The sequence below is a fragment of the Lissotriton vulgaris genome, chromosome 6 (genome assembly GCF_964263255.1).
Source record: "Lissotriton vulgaris chromosome 6, aLisVul1.2, whole genome shotgun sequence".
In the NCBI taxonomy this organism is placed as follows: Eukaryota; Metazoa; Chordata; class Amphibia; order Caudata; family Salamandridae; genus Lissotriton; species Lissotriton vulgaris.
Window position 1 is genome coordinate 902,799,070 of NC_141694.1, and position 17,346 is coordinate 902,816,415.

At 42.0% G+C, this 17,346-nt stretch overlaps 1 protein-coding gene across 3 annotated transcripts in view; it reads left to right on the forward strand.

The window, feature by feature from the left end:
- The window catches only part of LOC147708140 (geranylgeranyl pyrophosphate synthase-like), a 268,827-nt gene extending 259,484 nt beyond the window's left edge, over positions 1-9,343 (forward strand). For all 3 annotated transcript variants that reach the window (XM_086925315.1, XM_086925316.1, XM_086925317.1), the window contains one exon: positions 8,149-9,343. In XM_086925315.1, the coding sequence (XP_086781441.1) occupies positions 8,149-8,937 (789 nt within the window). In that variant the 3' untranslated portion in view covers positions 8,938-9,343. The remainder of the gene's footprint in view (positions 1-8,148) is intronic.
- The last annotated feature ends 8,003 nt before the right edge of the window (positions 9,344-17,346 follow it).

Below are 17,346 nucleotides of genomic sequence, written 5' to 3' on the forward strand. Positions count from 1 at the left end.
TGGGTGGCTTATTTTTCAAAAGTTTTTAGTAAAGACACCTCGATAGACATTGACCACCCAGTCCCTCTAACGCAGGTTACATACCCAATAAACCTACAATTCTCCCACAAGGAGGTTCAACTGGCATTAAAAAACTCAAAAACTGGCAAAGCCCCTGGTCCAGATGGGGTCCCAGCTGATGTTTTTAAACATCTACCAGATCTCTGGTCCCCCATACTGACCAATGTTTTAAATGCAACACTAAAGGTAGGGCTATTAGATTCTTGGAAGTCATCAATATTGGTCCCGATCTATAAGAAAGGGGATCGAAATACTCCGTCCTGTTATAGGCCTATCTCCCTCCTGGACTCGCTTGGGAAGATGGCAGGGCGGATCCTTCTCAATCGACTTCAGGAGTGGGCAACTGACCAAGGAGTAATATCTGATATACAATACGGCTTCCGTGAAGGCCTAGGAACAGTAGACCAAGCACTTAACCTTTCCCTCCTAGCGGGTAAATACATGGAGGCTAAGGGGTCCACACTTTACATGGTCTACGTCGACCTATCAGCGGCGTTTGACTGTGTCGCTCATTCAGCATTATGGAATATAGTGCTGAAAATGGGCGTTGACCCAGCGATTGTTGATTTCCTGCGTGAAATGTACACAGGAACTACAGGTAGGGTAAGATTTGGGACTAAGGGGGAACTTACAGGAAGCTTCAGGGTGGAAAAGGGGGTCAGACAGGGCTGCGTGCTGGCCCCCTTTCTATTTACTGTCTACACTAATGGACTGGAAGCCGCGATGCTTCAAGGCAGTAAAGATTTACCTACAATAGCTCGTCGGCAAATACCTGCATTATTATATGCCGACGATGCTGTCATTTTAGCAAGAACCCCAAATGAACTCCAATGTGCAGTAAACAGATATTGTGCGTTCATGGCTACCTTGAACTTAAAACTAAATGTTAAGAAAACTTACACTATGCAAGCCGGGAAGGGGTCTGGGAAGCACCGAAGGTTGTTTGTAAAAGGTGAACCACTAGATAGAACGGCAACCTACCCATACTTGCGGATAGTAATAGACGAGAAGTTCAAGTGGATCCCAGCGGTTAATGCCAGGAAACTTGCCTTCTTGAGGGAAACTGTCTCATTAAAAGCATTTTCACAAAAACTGGGCCAACGTCCAATACAAGCAATGAGAAAAATATATAATGCAAAATGCATATCCACGGCAATATATGGGGCAGGAATATGGGGATATGTAAACGTTGAAGCCATTCAAAAAATTGAGAATTCCTTTTTACGATATTTACTTGCGGTCTCAAGGAATACCTCCACATATGCATGTCACACAGAATTGGGACTAGACTATATAACAGACATCATAAAACTACAGCCAGTAATGCTGTGGCGTAGAATATGGGTTACAGATCAATGCCATTTAACGAGATCCATCATTGAAGACACTTTGAGTCTCGATCAGTGTAAAAAAATCAAATGGCTAACTTACGTCAAAGCTATTCTTGAGGACTTGGGCTACAAGAAATATTTTGATTATCCTTCTAGGATAAATGAAATTTCTAAGGCGGATCTAAAAAAAGAATGCCTTGCACATCTGAGGCAGATACGCCTAGTAACCGAGATCCACAAACAATCTGTTCAGAAAGCCATACTAGTGCAGACTGTCTTTGAATCAGAACCCTATTTGTTTTATAATCTAACCCAATATGAAAAAATGCTGCTAACTCGCTTAAGGTTTGACATGTTTCATTTGCTAGTTTCCTTTCGAACCCAAAACAACTGGGCGTCCACACGGACATGCTGTCCATGTGATTTGGTATCTACACAATCAACCATACATACTATTCTATTCTGCAAATTCTTTGTAGAACCCCGTAGACGTTGGTTACTCCCCATCCTAAAACTTTGGGGGCTTCGCCAATGCCGTCCTGCATTCTTGGCACTACAATATTTAGAAAATGAAAAATATGCTAAAGCAATTGTACGTTTTCTTAAATTTTGTATTCAACATCGTCGCAACCTATGAATTGATCTGATTAGGAGAGATACAATGAAGGCGCGCAAATTTCTAGGTTCTAAGATGAATATAAATTGTATGATATATCTTGCTGCTTCCTTTTTATCAGACCTGCTTTTTTAAATGAATTCTAATTGTTTTTAGCATTTTAAAATTGAGATCTTAAAACATGATCAACTTTGTAAATTGTATTTTATGAACTTTTATGGTGTTCTTATCAAATGAACTACCGAATAAAGTATTTTTGATTTGATTTGATTTGAATTTTTCTTTTAGACTGGAAAAGGCTTGTTCCCCGTCAGACTTCCATTGAAACTTCACCCCTTTTTTCAGTAAGCGAGTGATGGTGACTATCAATTGTGAGAATCCTTGAATGAACCTCCTATAAAAATTGGCAAATCCCAGGAACCTTTGAATCTCTTTTACATCCTTGGGAGAGGGACAATTCTCCACAGCTTGCACCTTTCCTGGATCCATAGTTACACCTTGTGGAGATAATACAAAGCCGAGAAACTCAACTCGTGTGGAACTGAACACACATTCCTCAAGTTTACCGAACAGTCAATGGGTATGCAAACGTTCAAGAACCATCTTAACATGTTCTGGATGTTCTTTTGGGTCTTTGGAATAGATCAGGATATCATCCAAATAAATGATGGCAATCTTGTCAATCAAATCTCCCAATACATCATTGATAAAGTGTTGAAAAACTGCAGGGGCATTGCAGAGCCCAAAGGGCATCACTCTGTACTTGAACAATCCAAACTTCATTTGAAATGCCGTCTTCCATTCGTGTCCCTCTTTCATGCGAACAAGATGATAGGCCCAGCGCAACTCAAGTTTGGTGAAAATTGTAGCATCCTTAATTTGGTCCAACAGGACCGAAATCAAAGGATGTGGGTTACGATTCTTTATTGTGACTTGATTTAAGGCTCGATAATCAAGGCAGGCTCGGAGATTTCCTTCTTTCTTAGGTATGAAAAATAATGGAGACGACACAGGTGACTGAGAGGGTTGGATAAAGCCATTTGCAAGATAATGGTCTAAGTACTCTTTAAGATGTTCATTTTCATCCTCAGTCAAAGCATAAATCCTGCTGCAAGGAAGCACCGCTCCAGGTTCCAATTCAATTGTACAATCATAAGAGCGATGTGGCTGCAAGATCTCAGCTTCCTGTTCACTAAACACAGTTTCAAAGTCAAGGTATTCTGCAGGAATTTTGATGAAATTGATTACACCAATCGACTGTCCTCCGAAAGAGAGTAATGAGGATTGTGGGGGCTCCATCTTCTCTTCAACCGACTGATAACAATGTTCTAAGCAGAAATGGGATTGCATTTTAACCGTCTGATTCTCCCAGTCAATGGTTGGATTATGAATAGTCAACCAGGGCAATCCAAGAATCAATTGGAATTGTGGGGCGTCAATGAAGTTAAATTGCAGGATTTCTCTATGACCATCTGCTTGAATCAATTCCAAAGGTTCAGTATGACTGGTGATCGGACCCAAGGACAAGTTGGTTCCGTCCACAGCACGGACAGATTCACTCTTAGCTTTACGAATAGCCTGAATTCCAAGTCTTCAAGCATATTTGATGTCACAAAAGTTTCCGGTGGCCCCTGAATCTAACATGATAGCCACTCCTAAGATTTCCTGATTGCGAAACTTCAAAGTCATATGAAGAATTACATGTGGAGTCAAGGTTTGTAAGGTGTTCATAACCAGGTATGAATCTGGAGTCGTCTTTTCTTCTTTCGCCATCAGAGCGACTCCTTCTACTGATGGTTCAGAGCGTTTCCCTTCACAGGAGTCTTTGGGTGTTTCGGACATTCTTTGACAAAGTGTCCCGAGACACCACAGTACAGACATAACTTCTTTAATCTTCGCTGCTCTTTATCTTCCTGACTCAAAGGTCCTCTAACCGCCCCAATTTGCATTGGTTCCACTTCGTTATTGGATCCACTCCCTCTACCCATCTCGGATCTCATCCTATCAAAACGAGGGAAATTCATTCTTGGATCTTTTTTCTTTTCTCCTTTGCGCTCTGAGTTGCGGAAATCGAGTTCTAAAACTAGATCCACTAAGGCTGAAAGTTCAGTAGGACGGTTTGGTATCTGCGCCAAAGCATCCTTAATTTCATCACGTAACCCTCTGTCAAAAAGAGCAGCTCTCTTTTCTTCCGGCCAATTGGTCTCAATAATCAATTTATTGAATTGCGTCAAGTAGGTGATTAAATCCTTGGATCCTTGACGAAGCTCCAACAACTCATTATCTGTGGCCTGGGATATCCTTTTCCTGTCAAAAATTCTAAGAAATTCTGTTTTGAATAGGTTATAATCATAAAGGAAAAGGTCATCTCTTGACACTAACGGCATAGCCCAGTTGGCGGTATCTCCACCCAAGTACGACAAAACAAAAGCTACTCTGGACTGAGCATCTGGGAATAGGGTAGGGCGACACATAAAATGTAAAGAGCATTGTGTCAAAAATAATTGAGCCTTTTGAGGGTCTCCTTGGAACCTTTCAGGAGCTGCTAATGGAATTAAAGAAGAAACGGAATGAATCACCTGCGCTACTGTTTTAGGGTCGGTGACTGGGGAAGTTTTACTTGGAACAGGAGTACTAGCAACTGGATCTCCCATAACTAACCCATCCACCTTTTGTGATAATAATCTAGTCTCTTGGCGAGAAGCCATCAATTCATGTTTCAAATTTTTATTTTCCTCCCTAACGGCACCTATCTCCCTCTGAATCCCTGCAAGCATATCACCCAAAGCCTTAAGATTCAACCCTTCGGTCATTCTGCTTGGGCAAAGGAACTTCATGGGCACTTCAATCTGTCAAGGCTCCTCTTCAGTCTTTGCGGAAGCAAAATAGAAGCTTTTTCTCAATGCCCGCCCACCGGTACCGTCGCTATGTAAGCACCGTCACCAATAGGGGGAAGGGGAATTGGGAGAGAAAGAAGAGACACTCCGTCACTGCTACTTCCTTCTGGGTACTTCAGGAATTATTCTGTAGTTACGTTTCCTGATTTCTCCGTGGGGAACCTAATGCACAGATAGGAAAGTACATAAACACTACCTTCTATACACAATTGGATTTTCTATGACTCTATGCAAACTTCTTCCTCCCAGCTATTCTTCGGAGTATTGCCTCTCTTCAGATTAATGTAGGTATGAGGAAATGCGTTGAGTAGACTCACTAATATGAAAGAAAATATAGAGTTAGGTGGAGTTAGAATCTGACTAGTCTTATCAACATGCACCTGATTACTACTACCTTTTGGTCTTGCTCAACATGCGGTGTATTAATCTTCCAATTTCTCACTAGGTTTAAAGTCTCTGAGTTAACTTCCGAATTCTTGAATAGTCCGTGCCAGGGTTTTCTCCAGAAGCGCGCAAAAGGGGACAGGGAAGGAAAGAAAGGAAGGGAAGGGTTCGGAAAAGCGCCAAAAAGGGGAAAACACAGTTTTAAGAATCTGGCATTCAAAGTTCTTGCTTGCTGCTGAAGTCTTGCTGTTCTGATAATGTCCTTACTCATTTTACCATTCACAGGGTGAGAGATACTTGCTGCAACGACTCTCTGCCTGTGGGGGTTCCAATTGTATTTCGCTAGCTCCGTAACTACTAAGGCGGTTGACAGAACTTTTGCCTCAGAAACACTAAATTCGTAATTCAAAATTGTTCCTTATTGCTTTTACTATGATGCTATGAGGAGCGGAACTGTCCGCTATTAACTAACATTACTTTAATCCTGAAACTACAAGATTTCTCTTGAGAGAAACGGTTACTCAATGCTCTCTCTCTCACGACTCAGTTGAAGTGCGCAGTGCTCATCACACGCGCTTCACTCAACAACTAGACTGCATGGTAATACTACAAAGGTGTTCAAAACGACCACCGGAACGGCGGCCATCTTGGAATATGTTCTTACTTAAGAAATAGGATACCAGTGATTGATCACACTGGGTTTAACAATTACTCAAGTCTTTTTCTGAGGGGGACAAAACTGCAGATGGAGAACAGAGGCTACAGTGTGTTTCCTGACATCATGTCACCATGAGAAGAGGTATGATTAGAGAGATACATTTCTCCTAAACTCTACTAGAGACACCACTTACTCTGGTAAGAAGTGTTAGCAGACAGATGACTTCCTTATCAGACAGAACTAGATATTGCTGTTGTTCTAAGGAGAGGTATGAGGTTATATACCACTGGTTCACTACACTGTACTGAATATTGAGTTGTTGTGGAAATAGGTGTTAGTGCAGAAGACAATTTTTCCCTACATACCACTGTATATATTTGTCAGGCTGGGAGAGCAGGTGAGTTGACAGGAAAATCCATTCCCACACACTAATAAATATGGTTATTTCCCTGGAGAGAGGTGTCAGTGCGGAGTCCAGTGCCTGTTATACACAGTATGGATTAGTGAGGTCTTACATGTGAGATGAGTACCATCCCCAACTGACTATGCATACTACTGAGACTGTGAAAGTTGTGAATGGAGAGGTAGTGTCTCTGTGCACGCTACTACACACACCAGTAATTTTCATGCAAGGTCTCAGTGGAGATTGCAGTGTTTCCACATAGTTTATTAGTGGGAATTGTAGGAGGTAAATATTGTAATAAAGGAAAATTTAAATTGTTCCTCTGTAATATTTTCACAATCTTGTGAGAATGACATACAAAAGAAGTAGTGAAAATCTGGTGCATATAAATTATACCTATTACAACTAAAAATGTTCAATGAAAATGCAAATTTGCTTACAAAAGTATGCTCTTGTGATAGGCTCACAAGCACAAAGCAGCAAAAGTTGCCCCCTTGGAGTGGACAAGGAAGCCTGTGTGCCTGACTCGCTCTAGAGAGGCTCATGTGAATCATCCGTGCTATGTATGGGAACCTCATGGCTCTCACGAGTGTCTTGTGAGGGGCATCAAGAAGGAAAAAAAAGGATACATAGTACAAACAACATACATTAAAAGTACTGTGTACTTCTGAAAAGAACTTTTTCAAGTAACATTTTCAAGAACTGTATTTTTTGTGTGTTTTTTAACGTTACTAACTTTTATCTTGTAACAGGATAAAACAGAAATGCAAAACTGGGAGTGAACAAAAAGCAACAGGCAGATTCACAGAACTAACTTACGACACAATCCTCAATGTACTACTTTTGGTATTCACAGAAGGCATTTAGTAGTCTTTAATTAGGATTTCGTCTTAAGTTAGGATTTTGTCTTAAGTTAGGATTTTGTCCTAAGTTAAGATTTTGTCTTAAGTTAGGATTTTGTCCTAAATTAGAATTTTGTCTTAAGTTAGGATTTTGTCTTAAATTAGGGTTTTGTCTTAAATTAGGATTTTGCCTTAAGTTAAACTTAAGACAAACTTAGGTTAAACTTACATTTAATTTAAGACAAAATCCTAACTTAAGATAAAATCCTTATTTAGGACAAAATCCTAACTTAGGAAAAAATCCTAATTCAAGACAAAATCCTATCTTAAGACAAAATCCTAATTTAAGACAAAATCCTAATTTAAGACAAAATCCTAACTTAAGACAAAATCCTAACTTAAGACAAAATCCTAATTTAAGACTACTAAATGCATTCTGTGAATACCAAAAGTAGTAAGTTTAGGATTTTGTCGTAAGTTAGTCCTGTGAATCGGGCCTAACATCTTCAAAACTAAGAAGAGAATAATTTAGAAAAAACAACCTACTCCTTAGGTGGGGCTTTATGATCCTGGACAAGACTGTCCCGTCCACCCCTGCTTGTCTCAGGAGAAAAAAATATCTCTTTGCACCAGCAGCAAAAAAAAGAGCTATGCCCATATCAGCAAAGTTGTTATTTGCTTGAGTGGTGAGTACCTGGGCAGGCACAGTGTCACCAGGTTGAAAAGATGTGGACACCGCTCATGACTTAACAAGCTCTGTTTGAACTGAAGCGCATTCGTATTTTCTTTTTTTGGAAAATATTTTGTGATGCAAATTTTAGGAGATGTTCTGCTTTAATCAAATGGTAATAACAAGATGAAAATAAACATTAGATTGATATGCCTATTTTAATATTTGTCACATGTTTGAAGACTTTGAACTTCTCATTTCTGAAACGTGGTTATTTTTTCTTTTAGATAATCATTGAAGTGACAGAAATGCTACACAATGCCAGCTTTTTGATAGATGACATTGAGGACAACTCGAAGTTACGACATGGCTTTCCTGTGGCCCACAGCATATATGGCATTCCGTCTGTAATAAATTCAGCAAATTATGTTTATGTCCTATGTCTTGAAAACGTTTTGACCCTCGGTCACCCTGAAACTGTGAAAATATTCACCCATCAGTTGCAGGATATGTTCCAAGGACAAGGTTTGGATATGTACTGGAGAGATACCTACACATGTCCAACCGAAGTTCAGTATAAGATTATGGTCTTGAAGAAGACAGGGGGACTTTTTGGATTGGCTGTAGGTCTATTGCAATTATTCTCAAACTTTAAAAGTGATTTGAAACCTCTTCTTAATATTCTTGGCATTTTTTACCAAATAAGAGATGATTATGCCAACCTAAAATCTAAAGAATATAGCAAAAACAAAGGATTTTGTGAAGATTTAACAGAGGGTAAGTTTTCATTTCCTACTATACATGCAATATTGTCAAGACCAGAAAGTACTGAAGTGCAAAACATCCTTCGTCAGAGGACAGAAAATGTAGACATAAAGAAATATTGTGTGGATTATCTTGAAAAGGTGGGGTCTTTTGAGTACACCAGGCAAACCTTGCGAACACTTGAATCAGAAGCGTACAGAGAAATTGAACAGCTAGGGGGGAACCCACAGCTTGTAGCACTAGTAAACCATCTAAGTAAACTACACAGAAATAATGACCAGTCTTGTCTCCCTTCAGATATCAGTGCATGATATTTTTATTACTAGTAATAGTATAAAATTAATATACAGCCTCACAACATCATTGCCTTCGGCTTGCAGTTCTGCATGGTCGATTTAAAGTTAAGGTCTGTTATGGATGAACTGACAGTCCTGTACACATGAATGTTTACCCACCAATGTTCATCTTTTAAATTATTGTAACAGTATATGAAATGGTAAAAGGATTTGAGCTATACATAGGATTGTTGTCTAATATTTATTTATTTGTGTATGTTTTTCTAATCAGAAAACAATGACGTTTTCTCTTTTGTCTTTGGACTGTTAGTAGTTCAAATTTGAGAGTATATTTTAAAAGCAATCTAATGGAATGAACTTTGACTCTGATTTCTGATTTGCTGCTGTGTGCATTATTAAAGCCGGTCAGATTTCCTGTTTACGTGTCAGTGTTTTAAACTTGATTAACCTGTACATTCAGACTAGCCAGTAAAAAGTAATTGTATAGAAAATTTCCTCACATGTCCTCCTAATTCAGTCAGTCTGCATCCCTGGCTTAAAGCAGAAATGTTTATCTAAGGGCTAGAGGGCTAGAACCATTACCATTGGGAATTGGAGTCCCCAATATACTGCAGAAAAACATTGTCCATGAAGTTTCTTAAAAAGATGGTAAAGGACTGAGATGGCTCGGTTCATGACACTTGAGCATATTTGGTCCTTCCCTACATGAAAAGGATCAATTCATCACACACAGCGTGTCTAAGAGCGAATTTGATTGTGTATCACCATGTGATAATGGGGTGGTTTCCCTTAGAATAGTGATGCAAAGTTTTGGATCAACTTTTCATTTCTGTTCTTTGTCCCTTATTGAGGTGTTCCTTGCAAATGAGGTTGTTCTCAACAAGGGAACCATAAGCAAGGTGGTGAAAGAGATTATCGTGGCTAGATGAGGCATAGCAAGTGGCGAAAGCTTCTGGTTGTTGGTTTCTCTTGCAGTAGAAAGTCACCACTGTTTTTTAGCTTGCTCCAAAATACCCTGCCGTCCTGGATTATTGTCCCGCACTTGAGTGGTTTGATCTCGGTAATAGCTTATCTGTCTCTTCTAAGATGGGTATCCTTTCAAACAATGCCTGTATACATAGGTCTCTTGGCCCCACACCAGTAGCCAAAGACTAGGACTGGAGGGTGACTGTGGTCCTAATCTTGATGTAGTGTAGAACTGTCCTGATTATTTACATGACAGGAACAAGGGGATGAAAATTTACATACTTTCGAAGCTTTAGAGGACTTCAATTAGGTATTTTAGACTGGCACATAGTTGAAGAATGGGTTTAGAAATTATTCCTCCACCTCATTATCGAAGGAGCATAGAGTTACATCAGGGAAGCCTCCTCACGTTTACTCTCTGCACTCTTTAACAAGCATTAGCACAGCCAATAGGTCTTGCTTATAAGAGCTATTGGCTTTGACCCTGTTTTGTAACCATGCTGTACAGCAGTGATAGAGCGCCCAGGTCACCCGACTATACATTTACCATACTCACCTGGGCCCATAATTCAATTATACGTTTATTCAATCAGGTAACCTTTGCTCTACTACCAGATAATTTATTCCACTAGGTCCTATACCATTGACTTACCAATCCTTGTCACTGGTACCTATAACCTATTGGATCAGGGAGTTAGCATAAAAGGAAAAATAACATTTGCACTCACATAATAACCACAGACTCGGGAAGTTTTAAACTCTGTATCTAATCATCAACAAAGGTCATGATCCACAGATTGAAAGCAATAAGACTATCAATAATCAAAATCAGAAATAGAGTATAACTATGCAAACGAAATAAGATGCTAATCATTTAGTAAAAGAATAACGGGAAAGTAAGAACAAGGAACAAGCTATTATTAAAAACCAACTTGTACAATTTTCTAAGGGTGGGTAAAGAATAAGGAACATACTAAAACAACACAGCTTTCCCAATTATCAACGGTTGGGAAAACAGGAACACAATATGCAATGATGAAACTAATTTTAGCATATAACTATAAGGAAGGTAAGAAATAGGAACACACTATTAATCAAAATAAACCACGTTTAATTACTTTAAAGGGAGGGTAAGGAAAGGGAACATCTATGCAATCATGAAAAATGTTTTAGCATTTCAACTAAAGGAGGGTAAGAAAATGGAACATACTATTAAACAGCAAAAACACGAATTTATTATTTACCAAGGGAAGGGTAAGAAAAAGAACATATGCAATCAAAGCTTTAGCACATTAGGGAGGGTAAAGAAAAGGACGTAATTTATACTAACAATTACCCACACAGATTTATATTTACCTAGCATGGTGTGAAGACCAACCCTGGCCACGAGTCAGTTGAAAAGGTTAGAAGAACCCCAAAGGTTGCAGTGCCAGTAGGTCAGCAGGTGCAGTTCAGAAATCAGGACAGGAAACCCCAGATTTGGATCAGGACTGGACCACCAAAGGTTAAGACCAGCACCTGCAGTTCAGTTGCAACGCCTGCGCTACTCCCTCTCTGCAAGGAATCAGCTAAAACCCCGACATTCACCAGCAAAGTGCTTCGCCAGCACTTCAACTTCCCAGAACCCCAATTGGGTCAACAAATCTTCTGACAGAGTGCTCCGCAGCCCTCTGCTCTTAATCACCTATTGAGTGCATTGGGTCAGTGACAAGTCAACTATTCGGACAAGTTGGACAAATTAACTAGCTAAGCCTACTGTAGTTATTCTGTTTTCCAGGTCAGTGTACCACCCCCCAATAATGCAAGTGTAAGTATCCCCAATTTCGATTGGACAAAGGAGGAGGCGAGCTCATCACACCACCTACATTTTAGACTTTTGCCGTCTCCTATTCAAATTTCGTTCCCACCCATCAAATTTCAGGTTCTCATGATGGTTTATTCCACCCAACAATGGATGTTCTATTGACAAATACAATGTTATAATTCTGAGTTCATCTGGGCAAGTTCCCAGGAGCATCTTCTAGTCAGTCAGCTCCTTGGCAATAGTCCAAAGGTCACTGTCCTCGAGACTTGAGAATTTCGCGGAGCCTCAGTTTCAACAAAGATGGAGTACAGCGGTACAAGCCAGGCCAGTTTTCAAAGTGTAACATAAAATGGAAAAGAAACAGTTTTAGAACACAGAATAAATGAATACACTGTATACCATGAACTTCTATTCTATACCCATTATCCTATTTTTAACTATAGCATTAGGATTAGGCAGGACAAACAGCTTAGCAAAAGCAGCAATGCAAGCTTCTCGCATGTGAGAACACAGAGCAGCCATATTAGCACAAGTGCGCAGATGCGACAGTTTCCCCAAAGCTGCGAGTACGTCATGTCACGTGGGTATGACAGACGCATACGCAGTAGAAAATCCTGCGTAGCAGCAGCCATTTTATATGCAAGCGTATTATGGTTAGTAAACAAATAGGCAAGCTTCACTCGGACACCCGATATCGATGAAAAAGGGGTAAATTAGTAAGACAAACATGTTGTTTATACAGTTAACATTATTTGAGGTTCATGAATTCAAGCAAGTCGCTTCTCATGCAAATCCTTGCTCCATCAGGAGCACCAATTCTTTGCAGTGTGGCTGAGTGAGAAATTAGGTTGTTGGTTGAGGAAGGTGTGACCCCCATCTCAAGCAATAGACACAATCCTTGTCAAGGTGAACCACAAAAAGTCAATAAATCAACCTGTGCTTAATCCTCTGATAGCTTGGCAATAAGCAGTCAGGCTTAACTTAGAGGCAATGTGCAAAGTATGAAAGCAGCACTTAAAAGCAATAATGTGAAAACACAACACAAGAACAAATTTTCCCACTCATTTAGAAAAATAGGGTGACACAACACAAATCCAACTGGTAGACCTGAAGATATGACTTTTTAAAGATTTTAATGCAATCTAGCACCTAAAAGATCAAAGTGCCCAAGTGGCTATCTAGTCGCATCGGACAAAGGCTTAGTCGAAAGTTATGGAAGACCGTCATGGAGCCCAGTTTGGATGCAAGGAGTGGACTGGGCCCAGTCTCTGCTTACCTTCGGGCTTTGAAGAAATTTCAAAGAAAAATGTCTGAGAAGGTAAAGTGTCAACGGGACAAGGCAGCCAATGGTGTCCGAGGAGGAGGCGTTGTCATTGAGGAATCACTGAATGAGGTCACAGTGAAGATTTATGTGTTATGACTTAGTCACTTTCTTGGAAGCTGCAAATCTCAAGCGGGATGAAGCTGCAGGCTGCAGCCACTGAGGGCTCAGAGAGACTAGATACCCTTCAGTATAGGAGCCCCTGAACAGGATTTGCTATTCTGGATAAGAAGTAACAGCAGCTACCTCAAAGTCTGGCTGACCGTGGATGCATCTTGAGTAAATCGATAAGCAAGTAGGTTCTATTGTCCTCTTAGTTCTTAGAGCACTTTTTGACTGAAAAATGTAAAAGACCTACGTTTTATGTTTTGGCTGGTTGCTGCCTTTGGCATCACTTTCAATGAGTCCAGGACTGGGGGGCTCCACTAGGAGGGTCAGGGCTCTCTTCAGGCTGGGTCCAAGTGCCCGTTGCATGCTGAGTCCATGTAGCTCTGTACAAGAGGCCAGCAAACTATCCCTTGAAGTCACTCAGTAGTCCAGGGTTCAAGCAGATAATAGGTATCCAGCAGCAGGGCAGTCTTCTGAGGACACATGGCAGGCTTCAGGCATCATGGCAGCCTTCTTTGAGTAGCAGGGCAGGCCTCTTGAGTACTCAGTAAGCCTCAGGCAGAAGGACAGTCCTCTGAGAGTCCGCTGTAGGTCCGGGAGTGAACTTAAGAGTGGGTCTGAGTGACTTAATTTTATAAAGGGTGCCAGCTTTAATGTGAAAGAAACTTCAAGGGCTTTCCCTCCGCAGATGGTCCTGGAATTTCCTGCATCCTTGCCCAGGCTCCACTGGGTCTGGCATCAGAAAAGACTACTGTGAATTTCTTTGTGTGTGTACTGAGACAGCTCCATTGAAACGTAAGTGGGTCTGTGTACAGTTCCACCCATCCCATCTTGTAAAGATAGCCCATCCGGCCAACACCCAGAACCTCCTTGTGTGACTGTCTGGGAGGAATACACAAGGGCCAACTGCCAGTCACACCTTGTCATGTGACCCAGGATACATGCTGAAGGTACCAAATGGTTAGGGCAACAACATGGCAACTCTCTTGTTGGGATGAAAAAGTGCTCTGCATGGTTAGAGACATGTATTTCTACACGGAGCGCCCAACTGTCCTATAGTTTGGATCCCTAATAATGATTTTTGTGTTATAGGTAAACATAGATCATGTTTGTGAGGCATGAAATAGACCTGTCTCACGAATTATGATCTTGTTGGACCAGGAAGGGTGCCCAAAGTGCTACCCTCCTGGCCTTGGAAGGCTACCACCTTCACAAGGATTTCAGCAGAACAAGTGCGGTTGCAGCAGCATACCGTGCAGTGATCAGCAGGAGTGATCAGGTCCTTTTGATCCTGTGTCATTGGAGTGTGGCCTATAGGCTCACTCACCTTTTTAAAAGATCTGGTGCTGTGTACTTAACTCACCCTTGGCCTAAATTGGTTAATGTGGAGTGCTGAGCAGTGCAGGAGTAGTGATTCTGCACAGGATGTATGTGTGCCTGGGAATGGTATAGTACAGAGATAGAGCAATGCTGTGTTGTACATGTAGGATTAGTGCATGTGCTGGTTGTATGTATACCTGCGAGAAATACATGGCTTGAAAGATGTAGTGCTGCACAGTGCATGTGCAATAAACACATGTGCTGGGTGTATGTGGGCTTGCTTGAAGTACAATACATGAAGGGTTCAGTGTTGTGTTGCAGGCACATGGTGAGTATGTGTGTTGCCACTGGGTGTGCTTGCAAATAGGATACCATGGAACAATATAATCTGCACAGATGAATATGTGCTGAATGCATGTGTGTCTGTAGAGGCACAATGCATGGAGGTGACAGTGTTGAACAGTAAGTGTGCTTTGAATGTACACTGAGTACGTGTCCTGAATTTGTATGTTAGATGAAAGACCCTGGGTTCCATTTTGGGAAGCCCAGGCCTGTCTGATGAAGACATGTTGCGTAGAAGAGTCACCCCAGACAGATTTGTGTATTGCTGCATTCCTGTGAGATGGGTGGGACACACTGGAGGAAGGGACCCTCCCTTCACACTTCAAATGGTTGGTCTTTGATTCAGTGATAGATCACAGGGAGGGTGCCTGGATACATCTCAGTAAAGGAGATGTGGCTGATAAAGAAATCTTAAAAAGTAGAGCTGGGAGCCTGTAATTAATCTTTTGATGGACTAATCAGTGTTGTTGAAATTCAGGTGTGAACTCTGGTCATTCCTATGAATTGTATTTTGGGTCAATCAGCTTCTTGCCTACTGTGACAGACATGCTTTCAAGAGACCAAGATTACCTGCCTAGGAGCCTATAGCACCACCGCCTGCCTGCTTGCCAAGACCAGTGTTCTGTGTGAGGAAGAAGAGAGCGCTGATAGAGAGGCCCCCAATTGCCAGTAGAGGGCTGCTGTTATCTAAGCTGTGAAAGGAACCCCATGCATGAACTGCCATTCCTGCACCGCCTTGCTGCAGTGACCTCATATCCCAGAGCGGGTCACGGTTTCACCTATCTGGGCCAGGAGCATGAGACTTGAGTCTGGCCAGGGCAATGATCCAATATGACAGGAGGGGCCGCTGTAGTGAGGTGGATCGCACCAGAAGAGTCTGCGCTGGAGCTCCTGTCAGGATCTGGAGAATTCCGCTCCCCTATTAGGAGAAGAGTGACTTACCTTGTGTTTGCTGAGCAGCACCAGCTCCAATTTCTGGAATGAACTGGCAGCACTGCTCAGAGGAGAGAGCCTGCTTCTGCCTTGAGCTGCTGCATTAACTGCATGCTGCCCACCTTCTCCTAACAGGATCTGGACTCGGGAGCACCCATGGGGAAGACCTAGCTGCACCGCTGAATGCTTTCATACCACCAGAGCGAGTAAAGTTGGAACATGGATTATGGTGCCCTGGTGACTAAAAAATTCTAATAGGAACTCTTTTTTGGGGGGGGAATCTTTTTATTGGCATTTTATTATTACAGTACTAAGAAAAGCATTAGATCTGGCATAAACATGAGAGGTATACAGTATTACACAGCAGGTGATCTAGAGAGCCACTTCGCTAATCTGGAATCCAACAGCCTCAGTTTGGCAATAGTTTCCCCGTTCACACTTACTGTTTCTTGCAGCAGGTAGGACGTGAGGGGTTCCAAGATGTCCTTGGGCTGCGAGCGGGCAGGGAGCAGCTCAGTGTATATAGCGTTTTGCTCCTGGCAGTTAGGGAGGTTGGCTAACCAATACTTGAAATTGGGCGCCCTGCCCCTACCCCATCTGCATGCAACTTTACGCTTGGCGAGGAGGAGGCCCAGAGCCAGGAAACGCTTAATGTTGCCTTTGTGCCCAGTGAGGTATCCCAGGAGGCCCATTTCGGGTGTAAGTTCAAACTGCCCCCCAGTCATGTCCCCCATTGTCGCCGCTACCCCAGTCCAGAAGCGCGCCGCAGGTCTGCATTCTCATGCAACGTGTAGGAACCCAACCCCATCTCTCCCACTGCAGTCACATTTATCACTATTGCGCAATTGAAGTTTGTGCATTTTCACAGAAGTATAATAAATGCGGTGAAGGAATTTAAAATGTAGGATCCTAAATCTGCTGGTAGATGTAATGCGCTCATTCTGCAGGCAGCAGTATGCCCAGGCTTTGTCTATAATTGGATGGCCTAGTTCCATTTCCCATCTCTATCGTGCTTTCAGGGAAGTATTCAATCCTGCCCTGATGGTTGCTCTGTAGATGTGTGATACAGCGTGTGATACCCCAGCCCGCAGTGTCAGATGCAGTGGGAGCCGCGTGGGGGGCTACTCCGGAAACACAGCTGTAGAGGCTATGACATCCTGACGCAAGAATGCCACTGTGCTTTTGAATTGCCCTTCGTGGTACATGTCTCCCCATGTATTCATCCCAAACCTGAAGAACATGAGCTTGCAGATGCCTTCTTGCATGACGGGCAGTTCTAATGGATACATCTGCCAGTGGATTCATCACCTTGTGAATACCCCCTTGTGAATATCCCCTTGCGACAGCAACATTCGGAAATTATTTTTGTAGCTTTGCGTCGACATGGACATCGTCACAGTAGCACGGCATCGCGCGCAGCTCCGCTGACGTCACCGACTTCATATTAGGCCCACATCAGCGTGATGACATCAGTTCCCTTTTTTCCATGTCGTCGACGCTAACGGTTTTCGAGGGATCCTCTGTAGCTGTTTAGTAACTTTGTTACTGTTTGTTTCTACTGGTGTCTTCTTGCTTCTTTGTCACCTGTCGAGATGTCCTCGAAGAAGACCGGCTTCAAGCCGTGCGGAGA